This window comes from Lithobates pipiens, unplaced genomic scaffold (assembly GCF_037356315.1).
Source record: "Lithobates pipiens isolate NorthernLeopardFrog02 unplaced genomic scaffold, aLitPip1_a1.2 Scaffold_22, whole genome shotgun sequence".
NCBI lineage: Eukaryota > Metazoa > Chordata > Amphibia > Anura > Ranidae > Lithobates > Lithobates pipiens.
The window spans coordinates 262,813,944-262,833,287 of record NW_027507784.1 but is presented as its reverse complement, the minus strand read 5'-3'; the positions used below and the strand labels follow the sequence as shown (position 1 = coordinate 262,833,287).

At 42.3% G+C, this 19,344-nt stretch overlaps 1 protein-coding gene across 7 annotated transcripts in view; it reads left to right on the top strand.

The window, feature by feature from the left end:
• USP42 (ubiquitin specific peptidase 42) overlaps positions 1–19,344 on the top strand; it is a 128,112-nt gene that overhangs the window by 21,684 nt on the left and 87,084 nt on the right. For 5 of the 7 annotated variants that reach the window (XM_077449021.1, XM_077449024.1, XM_077449022.1 and 2 more), the window contains one exon: positions 1,578–1,806. In XM_077449021.1, the coding sequence (XP_077305147.1) occupies positions 1,578–1,806 (229 nt within the window). Of the gene's footprint in view, positions 1–1,577; positions 1,807–5,048; positions 5,291–19,344 lie in introns of those variants that run through there. The other 2 variants (XM_077449026.1, XM_077449027.1) reach the window with 1 other exon arrangement.

Sequence of the window (19,344 nt, the reverse complement as noted above, 5' to 3'; positions counted from 1 at the left end):
TTTTTCCAGCCATGAACAAATGTCTCCGGGAAAATGGGTTCTTCACGCAGAGCTGTTGGGGGAGCTCTGCCAACCTTGTGGAACCTGGATATGGATTAAAGTAAAGCTGAATGGGTTTGTTTCCAGGGCCAGGGATTTGCAAACATTGTGGTGGATGCTCTGGTGACACCTTGGGGACAAGTTCTTTCTAAATTATGTCTTTCGACAGTGTCCACTTCTAGTCTACTTTGCAGTGTTCGAGTTAAAGAATCCTAGTGATTCTGATTGCCCTGTTATGCCCCCCCCCCCCCCCCCCCCCCAGAGCTTGGTACTCCAATGTTGTGAACATGTCAGTGGGCAACCTTTGGATCCTACTGGATTGACCCGGCCTTCTGTTGCAAGGTTCAGTCTTTCATCCTTCTTTAAGTTGCTAGATTTTTAGAGCTGACCTGTCAAAGCCAGGATCGTGAGGGACACGGGGGTTCTGATTTAATAATTCTTACTGTGCAAACCACACCAGTCTGTTACTTGCTTCTACAGCAAGGTGCACATGGAAGGGTAGCGCACGTCACAAACGCAAGATTTACCAGCACACTTGTCTGCCTGCAAAACAAGTGAATTGACCCTAAAGGTTTACAATAAAAACAGAGGGTTTGTTTGCACATACTACTAGAATTCCCACGTTTTCAATGCAACATAGGATATGGCAAGGCATGCACTGGATGCTGTGCGACCCAGAACAAAAAGTTGCATGTCCCGTTTAGTGAATGGGGACAAGCTAGGTAAGTGAATACTTGGATATAGGGAAATTGATCAGCCACGACGCTAAAAACTGCAGCCACAAGATGTGAGCCCATCATTACAAGGTAAGACAAAAATTGATACCTAGTGAACACAACAAAACCAATTAAAAGTTGTTTTAAAGGCAGAAGGTTGTCTATCTTACTGCATCCTATGCAGTAAGGTAAAGATTCTGCTTCAGCCATAGCACCCCCTAAATACATACCTGAGCTCAATCTCGATCCAGTGGTGTGCAAGAGAGTTGAGGCTCCCTCGAGTCTCTTGCTCGCCATTGGCTCAGATGCAGGAGCCATGCTGTCAGTGAGGTGTGGGATGGGAAGGATCCTCGTTCTGTCTTGTGGATACACAGAGCAGTGATCGAGGACAAATGAGTGCCTCCATAGCAAACGACTTGGGGGGGGGGGGGGGGGGGGGGCAGGAGCACTGGAGGGGGACCTGAGAAGGGCAGGATCGGAGTTGCTCTGTGCAAAACCATTGCACAGAGCAGGTAAGTGTAACATGTTTGTTTCAAAACAAAAAACCTAAGGCTTTTTTTTTTTTTTTTTTTTTTTTGTGCCAGCAATTCTACATTTATTTTAGTTTCCTACGAGAAAAGCATTTGGTGTGCCTGCCATAAGTTCCCTTGTGGCAGAGACCAATGAGGTTGGTACTTTGTTCTCTTTTTTTTTTTTTTTTTTATAATTATATAACAGCATTTGCTAAATATGCAGTATACTGATGTGCATTATCAATGCAGACATTTAATAATTTGACAAATATGTAATCGAACAATGAATATCTTTTATCTTCTTTTGCAGTGTCAAACCATGACTATAATTGATAAAGTTTCTCCAGTGAGTGCAACATGCCAGAACCAGCTTTGCAAGTCCATTTCACCATCTTCTGGAGAAATAGAAACAGGTTCGACAACTTTGGGCGTAGTATCAGCCTTAGCTAAAACGTCTCTTGGACCAGTACCTGGTGCTGCCGTTTATTCAAGCTCATCTGTTCCTGAAAAGCCTGTGCCTTCAGAGCAGAATGATCCACGTAAGAACTGGTTCTCGTCCCAATTTTTTTTTTTTGTTTTATTGTAGTGTACAAAGATTTCTTGTGGCTTTTACTGCATTTCCGTATATACATCATGGCTTCCGCGTGTCCACTGAGGTTGTTGGCTGATGGCTATAGGACAAACATTACTCTTGTTTAAAGGAGTTTTAAAGGCAGAAGGGTTTTTTTTTTTTCTTAATGCATTCTATGCATTAAGATAAACCACCTGTGTGTAGCTGCCTCCCCAGCACCCCCCTAATTACTTACTTGAGCTCCATCTCTCTCCAGAGATGTCCACAAGTGTCAAAGCTGTCTAGGACACGCCTCCTGATTGGCTGAGACACAGCACCGGCACCATTGGCTCCTGTGGGTGTCAACGTCAGTCAGCCAATCAGGAGAGAGGGGTTGGGGCTCCGTGTCTGAATGGATACACGGCACTCTGTCTGCCCCAATAGAGAGCTGACAGAAAACCAAATGCACATAGCGGGTAGGTATAACATGTTTGTTTTAAAAAGAAAAGACTTTACAATCACTTTAAGACAAAAAAAATGCCTGGTTCCCTAATCTGTTTGCATTAGATTATAAAATAAAAAGGCAGTGTAATTTTAGTATTTTGCTGTGCAACCACCACAGTCACTGAACATTTCTTAACACTTCTGAGGACTGTTCACTAACCATTTATTAAGCACTTTCAGTTCATTGTTCACTCTCTCAATAAATTAAATTTTATTTAATCCTTCAGGGGAGCAAGTGCTATATGCACTTGATCCCATTCTGATTCGCAGCCCCTTTGCAGAGTAAAAGCACCTCCTTATGTGTATGCTGGCTGTAGCTCTGCCCTGGTCTGAAGCCCAATTTATGGGAGTTTCTGTGGGGGTGTTTCTGTCTGCACCAACCTCAAGGTTCAACTTCTCACCATGCTGGTAATAATTCTTAGTAGAATCAGCTGTATATTATCATAGTTTCTATAACTTCTCCATTCTTGTTGTACACTATGGCATTGGGGCCATTATCCATACTTTTTATCATGGATTATACTAGCTTTGAATTGACATGCAAAAAAAGTCCTGGTTGTATGTAGTGCCTAGATTCTACATGAATGGAAGAAAATTGTATTTGTTGTGAACTCTGCAACAAAATATTTTAATTTTCTTTGTTACCTAAATAGCAAATTTGCATTTTATAATACAGAATATGAGCTTATTTACACAGATTTATCTCTGATTTCTTCAAGTTATGTTGATGTGACTTGGAAGTCTCCTCATTTATGGTGGCCGAGACCAATTTTCCAGGCACTCTGACATGAATTTATAGCCTACTGCTCAGTTACCTGCTATACTTCTGACCTACATGGGATCTTTTTTTAATAATGCTACATCTGGACAAGTAATTATAGGTGGCCACCTATCCCGTTTTTCTAAAATGCAGCTAGTAGGCTGACCTTAAGAAACCTGTTAATGGCTAAACAGGTTATTTTTAAAGTAATATGAAGAATTAAGAGGCCTTTTTTATTATCACATCCTGGACCAATTTTCAGAACTATGGTAACGCATAAATTTCCCTTAAACTATTACACATTCAGGTATACTTTGCTTTCAGATTTGCCAGTGATGCTATTTAATCTCCTTTCTAAATTCTGTTATCAGGTACCATGTCCCCCTTTTTTTTCCTTCTTGTTTTGGTGCTTTATGTATGAAAAATGCTAACAGCAGTGAATCGGAATTGTTTAATTTTCAACTATTGCTGCTGAAGACACAGATGAAAGTTTGCAACATGCAGTAGGAAACAAAGTGTGAACATGCTTTTCATGCACAAGGCCCTTTCTGTCATTTCACTTCACATGCTCTCTGCTTACCTTATTGTCACATAAATGTCTTGTGCATAAAGAAATATTGAAAGTAAATGTGTTATCAGAAAAATATTCTCATTGCTATTTTTGACCTCTTTCATTGTTTGCTATTATGCTGTTCTGGAAAGTTAGGTAAAATTCAGAAGCCCTTATCTGCATACTTGTCCCAGGTCAGTGTCCCAAAGTAGAACTCGAGTCTTCAGCTATACATTTTATACTTGCTGCATTGGCTGCTATTCAGCTTTTTTTCCTAATTTAAACATTCATCTAAAGGTGGTTGTGTGTGAGGGTTTTTTTTTTTTTTTTCCCTTTTAAAATGGATAGAAAAAAAGGTTACGTGACCATATTTAGTCCTTCTCTTGTTGTACACTGGTCTGTGGGGGAAGCTGTTGGAGCCAGCACATCACTGCAGTAATATCAATGCATCATGTGATGGATATTTAGCTAAAAATGATTTAACCCAATACACATAGCTTTATCTAAATGTGGGCAGTAAATGATGTACAAATGATGTTTTAAGTGTTTGCAGCCCAGATCACACTGCCCAGACCATAGTCAGAGTTCCCATCTCATACTACTCACTGCTCTTTTTTGTAAGTGGACAGTACAGTGCATTTCATTTTACTGCAAAAAGAAACAGCAAGACAATTGTTCTTGCTGAGAAACAGCCCTGGATTTGCACATAGAGTAACACCATGATATTTACTGTTAGCTGTAGTTCTTGAATCCTAGGTGGCAGGGAAGTGTGCCCTGCCTGTAACCCTTTATTAGATTGAATCTGGCTCTATAGAAGTTGTGTGCACCACACAGGCTTCAGGGTGCATTAGTCACTGCTATGGCCTAAGAAGCATTTCAGAGCTGGTCTTATGCAGTCATTGGGTCCTATGGAAAGCTGGGCATCTGCTGTCAGAAGCATGCCTGTTTTTTTTTTTTTTTTTGTTTTCCAGCACGCACTAGAGATGGAGGGGACAAACAGTTGTGATAGTAACGTCACTTCTTTATAACTGATCAAGGAAGCACTGCTAAAATGTTTAATGTTTTGCACCTTTTCAGTATATACAATGCAAATTTGTAGCAGTAAAACGTTATCTAATTTGGGCACATTTTTCTTTAAAAGCATTTCTACAGATTAACTAGGAAAATGGGATTTTTGTAATCCCTGTAACTCCACTTTTAGTACATTGAGGGACGGGCAGACATTTTCATTTTGGGTTATTGAACACTGGAAAACTAGGTCAGCCCAGCAAAAACCTCTCCTACTACGATCATACATTAGAGGGGATGGGACCTCTGTCCCTCAATGAACTCCAAGAAAAAACTTTTATGGTGAGCACAAAAAAATCAATTTTATTTCTTTTACATTGAAGCTCACACAACGTCCTTCACCTTACAGACTTCCAAAAGCAGTCAAACTGAGGGGTACAAACGTGGCAACTCTTGACAGGCCCACAAAAATACAGAACTGGGGACTGCCTGCAACACAGAGGCATCTGAAGATCCTTATTCCCAAAGCTGGCATCAGATGAGATCCTACAAAGACCAGGTGGCAGCTTTGCAATAATGAGACTGTAGCCTGATTCTTCAAAATAGCAAGAAGACTATGCCCATGGGACTTTTAAGAGTTACACCAAAAAAGTTAATACCATTTTACGTAAAATTCTGCCTCTTATTTCATATTCAAGTTTAAAATACAATGAATACATATAGCATGCAATAAAAGAAGAGAAAAGTGCATATAAACACTGATGTATAGTATAGATATAACTAATCAGTTATGGAAATGGTTGTCAACTATTTTCATAATTAATCTGTCAGCCGATTAGTTGGACTGCATACGGAATGCATTATTTGTTTTACATCCAGAAATACAGTGCAGCACACATACAGCTCTGCACACCATCCATACATGTCAGTAAGTGTTTCTAAAGGCAGAATTTATTTTTTATTTTTTTAACCTTATTGGGCCACTCTATACTATACTTTGCAGCTTGATATTGGGGCACTCTGGCAGGAGGAGCCAGAAGCGTCGGTGGGGGGACCCAGAGGAGAATCAGGGCTGTTCTGTGCAAAACAATTACACAGAGCAGATAAGTGTAACATGTTTGTTAAAAAAAAAAAAGGATTTACCCCCTTCCTGACCAGAGCACTTTTTGAGATAAGGCACTGCGTCGCTTTACCGTCAATTAGAGGTTGTGCATTGCATGCAAACAAAATTTACATCCTTATTTCCCACAAATAGAGCTTTCTTTTGGTGGTATTTGATCACCCCTGCGTTTTTTTTTTTTTTTTTCACTATAAACAAAAAAAGCAACAATTTTGAAATAAACTTTTTTTTTCTTTTTGCTATAATATCCCCAAAAATATATATAAAATTTTTTTTTTCTCAGTTTAGGGCCGATATGTATTCTTCATATTTTTGATAAAAATAAGTGAATATTTGTGCAAAAGTTATAACGTCTACAAAATAGGGGATTTATGGCATTTTTGTATGTGTGTGTGTTAGGTGGTAAGTGTCCTAGAGAGTGATTCTAATTGGGGGGGTGCTACCACTGACATGACAGAGATCACTGCTCCTGATGACAGGGAGCAGTGATCTGTCATGTCACTAGGCAGAACAAAGGCTGCGTGACACGATCGCAGGCACCCAGCAAACATGGAGTCCGCAGGCATGATCATGGAGTACGCTGTGGGCGGTGCCCACAATGCCGCAAATTAAAGGGGAGGCACCTGTACGCCAACTTGCCCAGCCATGCCATTGTGCTGACGTATATCGTTGTATGCTGGTCGGCTAGTGGTTAAAGACACTGCAAAGAAGAGATCCGCATCTGAACTCAGAAGGTGGAGGTTGATAGATGGGAGGTAATAGAAGGCATTAAAATTACATTTAAAGTAGACTTTTACCAGTATGATGCATTATATTTAACATCATATCCATGAAAAGTCTTGGCTTTTAGTACTACTTTAAAATATTTATATCTCCCAGTACTACTTTAATATAAAAGATTTATACCTCCCTTCCACCCCTCATAAAGCTTAATGTCTGACTCCTAGTTATAATGCCCATATATCCTACTTCTGGGTGTATTTATCATTATATAAGTAATATATATTATTACTTTCATTGTTTCTCAGCATAAAAGAACACCTCTATAGTGGTGAATATATGCTCTTTGTACTATAAAGGGCCCGTTTTAGTGTGGTGTTTTTATAACACCATGATAGGTGATAAAAAAATAAAATAAAAAAAAGAAATAAAAAAATATGCTGCTGCTACTAAACGTCTTAAGCCTGGTTCAAATTTATGCATTTTTGGTGCTTTTTGCAGAAACTCATTACAGATCATTTAATATGGTTTCCCATGACACGTTCACATCTATGCTTTTTTTCAGCTACTGCATATTTGGAAAGAGTCCAGGAATTTTTCCAATGCAAAACAGTGCTTTTTTTGCTTGTTTGGTTCAACGGAGAAGCTGCAGAAAAGCATGTAGTGAGTGTTTTTTGCAATTATTTGTTTTTTTAATCTGTCCAACAACAAATTGGCCAAAAAAAACATAAAGAATGGTAATCACACAAATATCTTGTGTGCAAAGATGCACAGCAGAAACGGATAAAAAGCAAACTGCAATAGGTATGAACCGAGCCTTATGCTGGCTAGACAGTGATTTTCGGATGATAATATTCATACGAATAATCCTTGTACATTCACTGAATGAAAGGAATGCGACGTGGCTCCAAAACAAAATTGATGTCCTTTACCCCCCCCCCCCAACAAATAGAGCTGTCTTTTGCTGATATGTGATCACCCCTGCATTTTATATATTTATTACACTATAAACAAGAAAAGCGACCATTTTGAGAACGCATTTTTTTTTTTACTTTTTGCTATAATATCCCCCAAAAATTAAATTTTTTTTTTTTAAGTGTGCCCTGGGGAGTGTTTCTAATTATGGGGGTGGGGGGGTGGGCGGCCGTGTGAAAAGTCATTGATCTCTGCTCCGATCACAGGGAGCAGAGATCAGTGACAATGTCACTAGGCAGAACGGGAGGAAGCTTGTTTGTTTATATTAGCATCTCCCCGTTCTTCCTCCCCGTGAGGTGAAACGCGGGTATTGAGTCCGCGGGACCCGCGACCCGACTCACGGAGACCGCCGGCCGCCTCTTAAAGGGCCACGTACAGGTATGTGATTCTGCCTGTACGAGCCCGTATGCCGGCGTGAGGTAGATGTAAATATCCTTTTACCAAGAAGTGTTCTATTCTGCTCATTCAAGTTTTCTTGTCACTGTGATCCAAGACAACCGTCTATTTTAACCCCACTAACAATGAGAAAATCGAACAATCTAAAAAAAAAAATTTTAATTTTTAAAGATGTTTGTCTGACCAGCATATGTGACGGCAGGTAGCTTTTATCAAGGGGATCAGTCATACATAATATATTACAGTTCTGTCTGTAAATCGGCAAAACAGTCTTTTATTTATTTCTTAAAATAAAATAACAAATTTGATCTTAGTCTGATAATATTTACCAGATTCAACCTCCAATAGTATATACAGTATATATCTCTTCTGTCTGTCGTTATCGGAGTGGATTAGAGATTATGATCTCTAACCATATAGTTGGATATTTATATTTACCACTGCATATAGACAATTTAGAATAAATTGCCTCATTTCCCCCCCCCCCCCCCCCTTAAACTTTACTTATTTTAACTATTATACACCACACCTTTTGTTAGGGTTATTATCCAATAAATCGAAACAATAATCGGCCAACTAATTGATTGTGAATATAATCGTTGGTTGCAGCCCTAGATTTAAACATTGCAGGTGTGGACAGGTAGGTACATATTGGACTATATCTAGTCTTTTTTTTTCGTGAAGCAATGTTTACTTCTTCAGGAGATATTCAAATCTAGTAGATCTGTGGACAGACCATGTCATAAAAATAAGATTTGAATAAACTTCATATAAACCCATATAATGACTAAATGAGGTTTAAGAAAGCAGACTCTACAGTAGATATACTTTCACATCAACTTAACCACTTTAAGACCGGACCATTTTGCTGGTAAATGACCAGAGGTCTTTTTACACTTTGGCACTGCGCTGCTTTAACTGGTAATTGCGCGGTCATGCAATGTTGTACCCAAACAAAATTTGCGTCCTTTTCTTCCCACAAATAGAGCTTTCTTTTGATGGTATTTGATTGCCTCTGCGATTTTTATTTTTTGCGATATAAACGTAAAAAGACCGCAAATTTTGAAAAAAAATGATATTTTCTACTTTTTGTTATTAGAAAAATCCAATAAACTCAATTTTAGTCATACATTTAGGCCAAAATGTATTCAGCCACATGTCTTTGGTAAAAAAAAAGTCAATAATTGTATATTTATTGGTTTGCGCAAAAGTTGTCACATCTACAAACTAAGGTACGTTTTCTGGAATTTACGCAGCTTTTAGTTTACGACTGCCTATCTCATTTCTTGAGGTGCTAAAATGGCAGGGCAGTACAAAACCCCCCCAAATGACCCCATTTTGGAAAGTAGACCCCCTAAGGAAATTGATAAGAGGCATGTTGAGCCCATTGAATATTTTATTTTTTTGCCTCAAGCGATTGAATAATGACAAAAAAAAAAATTTTTTTTTTTTTTTTACACAAAGTTGTCACTAAATGATATATTGCTCACACATGCTATGGGCGTATGTGAAATGACACCCCAAAATAAATTCTGCTGCTTCTCCTGAGTACGGGGATACCACATATGTGGGACTTTTTGGGAGCCTAGCCGCGTACGGGGCCCCGAAAACCAAGCACCGCCTTCAGGCTTTCTAAGGGCGTAAATTTTTGAGTTCACTTCTCACTACCTATTACAGTTTTGAAGGCCATAAAATGCCAAGATGGCACAAAACCCCCACAAATGACCCCATTTTAGAAAGTAGACACCCCAAGCTATTTGCTGAGAGGCATGTTGAGTTCATGGAATATTTTATATTTTGCCACAAGTTGCGGGAAAATTACAAACTTTTTTTTTTTTTTTTTTTTTCACAAAGTTGTCACTAAATGATATATTGCTCACACATGCCATGGGCATATGTGAAATGACACCCCAAAATAAATTCTGCTGCTTCTCCTGAGTACGGGGATACCACATATGTGGGACTTTTTGGGAGCCTAGCCGCGTACGGGGCCCCGAAAACCAAGCACCGCCTTCAGGCTTTCTAAGGGCGTAAATATTTGACTTCACTCCTCACTACCTATTACAGTTTTGAAGGCCATAAAATGCCAAGATGGCACAAAACCCCCACAAATGACCCCATTTTAGAAAGTAGACACCCCAAGCTATTTGCTGAGAGGCATGTTGAGTCCATGGAATATTTTATATTTTGCCACAAGTTGCGGGAAAATTACAAACTTTTTTTTTTTTTTTTTTTTTTTCACAAAGTTGTCACTAAATGATATATTGCTCACGCATGCCATGGGCATATGTGAAATGACACCCCAAAATAAATTCTGCTGCTTCTCCTGAGTACGGGGATACCACATATGTGGGACTTTTTGGGAGCCTAGCCGCGTACGGGGCCCCGAAAACCAAGCACCGCCTTCAGGCTTTCTAAGGGCGTTACAGTTTTGAAGGCCATAAAATGCCAAGATGGCACAAACCCCCCCCAAATGACCCCATTTTGGAAAGTAGACACCCCTAAATTTAGGGGTACACTAGTGAGACTAGGTAATAAATGGCGGGTGCCCTGAAACTATAAAAAAATAACTAACCAACCAGCGTCACCTGTAACAGTTATATGGTGATCACTGGTGAAAGGGTTAACTAGGGGGCAATCAGGGGGCTTTATGCGGTAGTATATGGGGGTCCCTGGCGCTATAAAAAGCTGCGGCGAACCTAAATACCTACTTGCCTAACTAGCGTCACCTGTGACACTAATACAGCGATCAGAAAAACGATCGCTTATTAGGCTGGGTTCACACTGGAGCGATGCGGGAACGCCACGAATGCGCGGCGGGTTCCCGCATCGCATGCCTCCCGGCGGCAGTTCACACTGCCCTATGCGAACTGCTGGGAGTGTCAGTGAAATGTTACTGACACCCCCAGATCAGTTCGCATATCGCAGTGCGATCTGAAAACTCGGATCGCATGGTGTGAACACCCATGCGATCCGATTCTGCTGCGGGCCAAAAAAAGGGTCCCGTGCGAATTTGCGGCGGGTGTGGCGGGTGCGGCGAATGGCTGAACTCGAATCGCACAGAGATCGGATGTGATTTGCACTGCAGTGCGGTGCGAATCACATCCGTTCTCAAACCGCTGCAATCTGAACCCAGCCTTAGTGACACTGGCGACGGGGGGTGATCACGGGGTTAAACCTTTATTGGGGGGGTTAGGGGGGTACCTTAGAACTAAAGGGGGCTAACCCTAACTGCCCTAACAGTTATTAGTCACAAATGACACCCGCCGGGTGATCAGGGGGTTAAACCTTTATTAGGTAATAAATGGCGGGTGCCCTGAAACTATAAAAAAATAACTAACCAACCAGCGTCACCTGTAACAGTTATATGGTGATCACTGGTGAAAGGGTTAACTAGGGGGCAATCAGGGGGCTTTATGCGGTAGTATATGGGGGTCCCTGGCGCTATAAAAAGCTGCGGCGAACCTAAATACCTACCTGCCTAACTAGCGTCACCTGTGACACTAATACGGCGATCAGAAAAATGATCGCTTATTAGGCTGGGTTCACACTGGAGCGATGCGGAAACGCCGCGAATCCGCGGCGGGTTCCCGCATCGCATGCCTCCCGGCGGCAGTTCACACTGCCCTATGCGAACTGCTGGGAGTGTCAGTGAAATGTTACTGACACCCCCAGATCAGTTCGCATATCGCAGTGCGATCTGCAAACTCGGATCGCATGGTGTGAACACCCATGCGATCCGATTCTGCTGCGGGCCAAAAAAAGGGTCCCGTGCGAATTTGCGGCGGGTGCGGCGGGTGTGGCGGGTGCGGCGAATGGCTGAACTCGAATCGCACAGAGATCGGATGTGATTTGCACTGCAGTGCGGTGCGAATCACATTCGTTCTCATAAACCGCTGCAATGTGAACCCAGCCTTAGTGACACTGGCGACGGGGGGTGATCACGGGGTTAAACCTTTATTGGGGGGGTTAGGGGGGTACATTAGAACTAAAGGGGGCTAACTCTAACTGCCCTAACAGTTATTACAGTCACAAATGACACCAATGCAAAAAAAAAAAAAAAATGACATTGGTGTCACTGTGACTGGGGGGCAGGGGTAATTGGGGGGGTGATCGGGGGGTAAAGGGGGGGTGTGAGTGTGCCTGGCATGTTCTACTGTGTGTGTAGAGTGTTGGTGCAACTCACCGATCCGCTCTCCTCCGTGTCGGAACGGAAAATACCGACACGGAGGAGAGAATACATCACTTCCTCTCCTGTGTTTACATTACAGGAGAGGAAGTGATGTCACGGGGGATTTCCATTCGTCGAGAGCGATCGCGAGGGGGTGGCCATGAATGAATGGCCGTCCCCTCATCCCTGATCTCTCCCGAACGAATGCCGACCGCCGCAGGCACCGGGGGGGGGCCCGATCGGGCCCCCCACCCGCGGGCAGGCATGGACTTATATATACGCCAATATGCCTGCCCGTGCCATTCTGCCGACGTATATCGTCGTGCGGCGGTCGGCAAGTGGTTAAAGTGATTGTAAAGTCTTTGTTTTTATAGGAGTTTTTTAATATACTTCCCTGATCTGTTGCAGTGGATTTGCACAGAACAGCCTGGGTCCTCCTCTTCTTGTCACCGCTCCCTGTGTGCATTCCGACAGGGATCCCCGACCACACTCCACCTCTCTCTCTCTCTCTCTCTCTCTCTCTCTCTCTCTCTCTCTCTCTCTCCTGGTTGGCTAGCTGACTTTGACAGCGGCTGCAGCCAATGGCCTGCTGCTGTCACAGCCAATCAGGAGGGAGAGCTATGACAGCTGTGATGCACTTGCACATCGCTGGACAGAGAGGGACCTCAGGTAAGTGTTGGGGGGGCTCCTGCACGCAGAAGGCTTGTTATTTTATTGTATAGAATGCATTAAGGTAAACCTTCTGACTGTACAACCCCTGTAAGGATGTGAAGGATAACAAAATCTAGAGTATTGTGCAAAAAATAGTGCAAAGACAGAGGGGCACCCAAGGACATGCTCAGTCCAGGACCTAAAGGTAGAGCAGGTCGTCCAGCTGGGCATACCGTGGACCCAGGAAGACAAGACAAAGGTAGATAAAAGGCTGTGTGAAAACCAAAAGGACATACTAACATAGAAAAAAAAACTGGCCACCATCTAACGTCAACAAGATGTGTGTACATGTCTAGATAAACAAGAGGAAGAAGAAAAAAAAAAATACATCATGCCAAAGACTAAAAAGTCTTCTTAATAAGACCTCAATAGAAACTTATAGTAAAAAAAAAAAAGCCCAAAGAGTCTACACGGTACCTGTGGTACCAGCAGCAGTAGGAAAAATTAACTTGAAAATGGTATGTCAGCAGCCCAAAAGGATACGTGAAAATCCTTACAAAGGATTTGCCCCCCCCCCCCAAACATCATATGTGGAAATGAGGCTGGACACCTCAACAAACCCACACCGTACAAGGAATAGTGGCGGGGTGCGTAATCTCCCAAAGGGGTAACCGACATGACGCGGATGCCACCCACCACCAGCTGGAAAAAACAGCCAGGGGCCTGGCATAGCCCCTCGGGCTGCTAAAAGACAAAATAAAGAAATAAATACAGAGACAAAATGAAGCAAATGGGAATGAAACAGGATCTGAAAAAATGGAAACCAAAAAACAATGCAATGAAACGGACAAAAGTGAGTGGTGATATTATGCTCCCGGCTGTTATTTCCCCACCGATATTGAGTGGCATCCACATCATGTCTGTCTCCCCTTTTGGTTTGCCTGCCTGTGCTGACCATCTTACTACGTGATGACACCTGCTCGCAATGCTGTTGGTGGCACCCTGTCGCTATTTCTTGCATGGCGGGGGTTGGTTGAGGCATCCTGCCTCCTTTCCACATGACGCTAGGGCGGCAGGCATGTTTCAGGCTTGGGGCTGCTTAAGGGGGTCCTATTTTGACAGGATTTTCATTTATCCTTTTGGACTGCTGACATACCATTTTTGATGTGACTTTTCTACTGCTGCTTGCATGACAGGTACTGTGTAGACTCTTTTGGGCTTTTTTTACTGATTTGGTTTCTATTGATGTTTTATTACTATCCTAATACTCATTAGTCTTTGGCTTGGCATTTTTTTTTTATTTTGTCGTTTGTTTTTTTTTCTTCCTCCTCCTGTTTATCCATAAATGTACACACATCTTGTTTACTCTGTATTGTGGTCACTTTAGGCTGATGAACATACTACTGGGTATATTACTTATATTTTATAAGTATGTACTTCCTTTTTGGTTTTCCCACAGCCTTTTATCCAACTTTGTCTTGTCTTCTTGGGTCTCTCGTATGCCCTGGCTGGTTGGTCTGCTCTACCTTCAGCTACTGGAGTGTCTTTGGGTGTCCCTCTGTCTGCCCTATTTTTGTGAACAATCCTCTGCATCTGGTTATGCTTTAAATCCTTAAATTTATGTGTAAGTATATTCAGTCTACCATAGGGAGTGAAGAATGTTCTACTGCAATAATCAGTTATTTTTTTGTCATAGTTTCTCCATATATAGTCAAATCCAGTATATCTCCTGAAGAAGTGAACATTGCTTTACAAAATTCATTGCGATATAGTCCAATATGTACCTACCTGTATATACCCACAATATTGTTTATATCTAGAAAATACAGCATTGTTTTACATGTACTTATCGTACATCAGGGGACACAGAGCCATAGTAGTTACTATGTGGGTTATAGGCCACCTTCAGGTGATGGACACTGGCACGCACTAAATAAAAAAGTGCACTCCCTATGTAACCCCTCCCACTGGTGGGAGTACATCAGTTTTTTTTCGCCAGTGTCTAAGGTGTTGGTCAAGAGTAAAGATGTGCTGTGCTGAGCTCCACTGGAGCAATCCTTGCTGGGGCTAGCCATATCCATTCAAAGTGTCTTTTTGGCCAAATTGAAGGTTACCCCAGCCGCGTATCTGAAGAAACAAGGTCTTTCCTGTAACGCTTCTCTTTTTAGAGAGCTTTTTGGAATTAAGGCCATTAAGTTTTACTGGCGGAAGTGCTATTACAGGTCCAGGATTGTGGCTTTCCCCGAGGATCCCCAGCTCCTGAAGGTTTAACGGAACCCACCGTGAAGGGTGAAGATTGGGTCTGTTGGTTTACCACAGAAAACCCTGCGGTGGGAAAGTTAAGTGGAGTTTTTCTAAGAAATTGTCAATTTTCTTATGAATGTCTCCTTTAACCACTTGGCGCCCAAGGTACGTCATATGACGTTGTGGGCTTTGTGGTGTTATATCTGAATGATACCTGAGGCTACAGACATCATTCAGATATCGGCATTTTCAGCCGGCGATTCCCTGCACCATAAGAATGATCATAGCGGCTGTTCCTCCGCTTGATCGTTCTTCCAGGCGGCGGGAGGGGACAAGTCAGTCGCAAGATCCGCCGGCCCCCGGATGGTATCAGAGATTTCCGGCGAACCAGAATGTCCCCGGAGTCTCTGATCGTTCGGATGTTATGTTATGATGTTATGACGTCACGCCCGGCCTCTGCATTTAAAATAACGGCGCCACATTGGCTGGGAAGCCATGAACGTTTTTTTTTAATTTTAGGCTTCCCAGCCTAGAGGTGAGATGTGGGGTCTTATTGACATTACATTCCTTGTAATAGGAATAAAAGTAATCAATTTTTTTTTTTTTTTTTTTTGAGTCAAACTAACAAAAAATAAAAGTAAAATTAATAAAATAAAAAATGTAAAGCGCCCCTGTCCCCGTGAGCTTGTACACAGAAGCGAACGCATACGTAAGTCCCGTCCACATATGAAAAGGGTGTTCAAACCACACGTGAGGTATCGCTGCGAACGTTAGAGCGAGAGCAATAATTCTAGCCCTAGACCTCCTCTGTAACTCAAAACATGTAACCAGTAAAAAAATTGAAAGCGTCTGCTATGGGGATTTTTAAATACCAAAGTTTGGCGCCATTCCACAAACGTGTGCAATTTTGTAGCAGACATGGTGGGTATCTATCTACTCGGCGTATCTTCATCTTTCACATATGCAAAAAAATTGGGCTAACCTTTGTTTTTTCTGAAAAAATAGTGTTCGAAAAATTGCTGTGCAAATACCGTGCGAGATAAAGTTACAACGACCGCCATTGTATTCTCTAGGGTCTTTGCTAAAAAAAAATGTAATTTTCTAACAAAAAAATTATGAATTTTACATGTAGGAGAGAAATGTCAGAATTGGCCTGGATGCGAAGTGGTTAATTAGTAAATGTCATGCCTATGTGTCACCACTGGGGACTGTATAGAGAACTTGCGTCTCATGCTTCTCAGCCCATGATGTGTCCAGGAGGCAGCAGTTTTCTCTTCCTGGCCAGCAGTAGACCTCCGGTAAGTCTGGGGGTTTTATCTGCCCCACCAGACGCCCCCCCCCCTTTCTGTTTCTTCAGGGAACGAGCGCTCCAAAAAAAAAACGCAAACTACACACGCTCGGCGGCTTCCAGGCACCCCCCCCCCCCCCCCCCGCCATTTCTGTTTGTCCGATAGGATTGGAGGAGAAAAGCTTTCTTTTGAAAGGCAAACTGCTGAGGGACACAAGCGAATGTGTGTGTATATTTATGTGTGTGATTATTTTTATCTGTTTGGTGACACAGGCAGTCCCTAGACACATTTTGTTACTGCATCGGGCTGAGCATTAATAGCAGCAGAGCTGGACTATTGCTCAAGCAATGCTTGCATTCCTTCTGGTAGTACCTCTGCTTTGTGCATCAAGCTATGGTCAGAATGGAGGTTAAAATCACTTCAAAAAAGGGCTCTAGAAAGACTATAGTCACTAGGGAGCCCAGACCCATCTCAAAGAGGGCATCCTCCCCTGAGAATAATATGGCTGGTCAGAATGAGCCATCATGAGGGACATGGGTTGCAGATGCTTTTAGCATTACAGCCCTTGTATATATGACTAAGGATTATTTTTTTTTTTTCTCCAACCATTCTAAGTTTGGAGCAAAAATGCTTTAATTACATCCCAGAGTGGGACTAAGCATAAGAAGTCCCTCTCCATTGCTCAGGACCCTCATGCTGAGGAACAAGGGGCAAGAGATGACAAATTTCTCTCAAGGGACCAGGAAGAGGCTGATGTCTGAAGAACCTAATACGAAAGTTGGCTGGTACAGTCTCACTGAATTGGTCCACTCCACATTTTTACTGCCAATAAGCGCAGTCAATCGATGAGCCCACTTCTGGTTTGGGTTCACTAAAGCCTTCTGAATCTGTTCATGCTTTTCCTAGCCGTTTATGGCTAAAAAGGCTTATGTATTCTGAGTGGGAAAACCCAGATAACGTTTTTTTCCTCGATTTTTTCAATACGTTATCCTATGGAGGAAAAGTTCTATAAGAAATGGGGATTTCCAGCAGTTGATGCTTCTATATCCTCTGTAACTGACTTGTCTAGTAGACAAGGCTCATATGCTAGAGGATCCAACAGATGAGAAGTTGGAATTCTTTTTTCAAAAGCTATATTTTGCTTGCAGGTTCAGCCTGCGCTGGCAGCAATCAAAGTATCTCATTTTATGGAGGTACTTGGGATTATTCCTGATCAGCAGGCCTAAGATTTGGCCGGAATATCAGAAGCATTATGTTTTACAGTAGACGATATGAAAGCTTATTTTCTCCAGGCCTCATGGCTCGGGCTGGTTATATGTGCATAGAATCCTATGGTTGAAAAATTGGTCAGCCAAAATGCCATGCAAAAGCTCTTGTCCAGTTTCTCATTTCATGGTGAACGATTATTTGGAGACAATCTGGATAGGTATAGCCAGAGAATTTCAAATGGCAAAAGTTCCCTTTTACCGGTTAAAGAAGTTTACGCATTCTTTCTTTTAAAACATGCTTCTTCTCTGGTGCCAGGGGCGTCAGATTCAAGAGGTAAACCTCAGGGTTAGTTCCAGGGCCAAAAGAGGACATGGGGGAGGAAGCCCACAAATCAAAATACTAAAGCCTCTTTTATAAAGGGGCACCCCCGCTCGCTCGAGTGGGGGGGGGAGGCTTCTACAGTTTTCAAGAGTCTGGCAGGAACAATGTCAAGACAGATGAGGGGGCTTCCTCAATTTCTCTAGGTTACGAACTAGAGTTCAGAGGGTTCCCGTCTCCTCGTTTTCTCAGATCAAACTTTCCCAGAGATCCAATCAAAAAAGTCTGCCTTTCTAGCTTTGGATCATCCCTTGTCTGAGTGATATCAGTGGTCCCCTTGGAAGAGCAAGGATTAGGTTTTATTCAAACCTTTTCAAAATTCCAAAACCTACCAGGTATGTCAGACCCACTTTAGATATCAAACATCTAAACCGTTTTTTTAATAACGTTCTTTTTGCATGGAGTCAATCCGATCAGTAGTCTCCATACTACAAGGAGGAGAACTTCTGGCATCAATTGACATCATGGATGCTTTTCTCCATGTGCCGATTTTTTTATTTTATTTATTTATTTTTTTCCCGCTCACCAGAAATTTCTATGCTTCAAGGTACAAAATTTTATTTTCCAGTTTGTAGCTCTGCCTTCGGTCTAGCTACTGCACCTCGAGTGTTTACAAAGGTCCTGGCACCTCCTTTAACTGGGTTAGGGGCTCAAGGTATAACGATACTAGCCTACTTAGATCTACTCTTGATAGATCAATCGGTAGCCCGCTTAAAACCAAAGTTTGGTCACCAGTCAGCTACCTGGAATACCTAAGTTGGATTCTCAACCTAGAAAAATCCTCTTTAAAACCATCAAGGAGATTGCAGTACTTGGGGCTGATCATAGATACAGCTCAGAAGAGGGTGTTTTTGCCCCAGGAAAGGATCAGTTCCATAAGGGAACTGAATCAGTTGATAAAAGAATAATCCTTCTATTTGACTTTGCATGAAATTGTTGGGAAAGACGGTAGCTTCTTTCGAGGCCATTTCTTATGCGCAGTTTCATTCAAGACTGCTTCAAAGCAGTATCCTTCCAACTTGGAACAAGAAGGTCCAAGCTCTGGACTTCCCAATGCGTTTATCCCCCAAAGCGCGTCAGTCCTCAATTGGTGGTTGATATCCAAGAATCTTCAAAAAGGAAAATCCTTTCTACTAGTCACCTGGAAGATGGTAACAGATGCCAGCCTTCTGGGCTGGGGAACAGTCGTGGAATCGCCTGTCCAAGGGAAATGGTCCAAATTAGAGATGAACGTGCCCATCAATATTCTAGAGATTCGGGCAGTATGCCTGGACGCTCAGACCATTGAATTGTGCTGTCAGGATCTAATCTGACAATGCCACAGCTGTGGCCTATATCAATCACAAACGCCAACAGTTGTTCCCTAGAGAATGGTCCCTTCACCTCGACAGCTTTCTGTCGTCATACCAAAAATGGGGAGTTCCGGACGTGAATCTGCCTCCAGGTTCAACAACAAGATCAACAACTTTGTGTCAAGGACAAGGGATCCGATGGCATGTGGAACAGATGCCTTGGTTTTTCCGTGGGATCTGTTTTTCACTGATCTATGCAT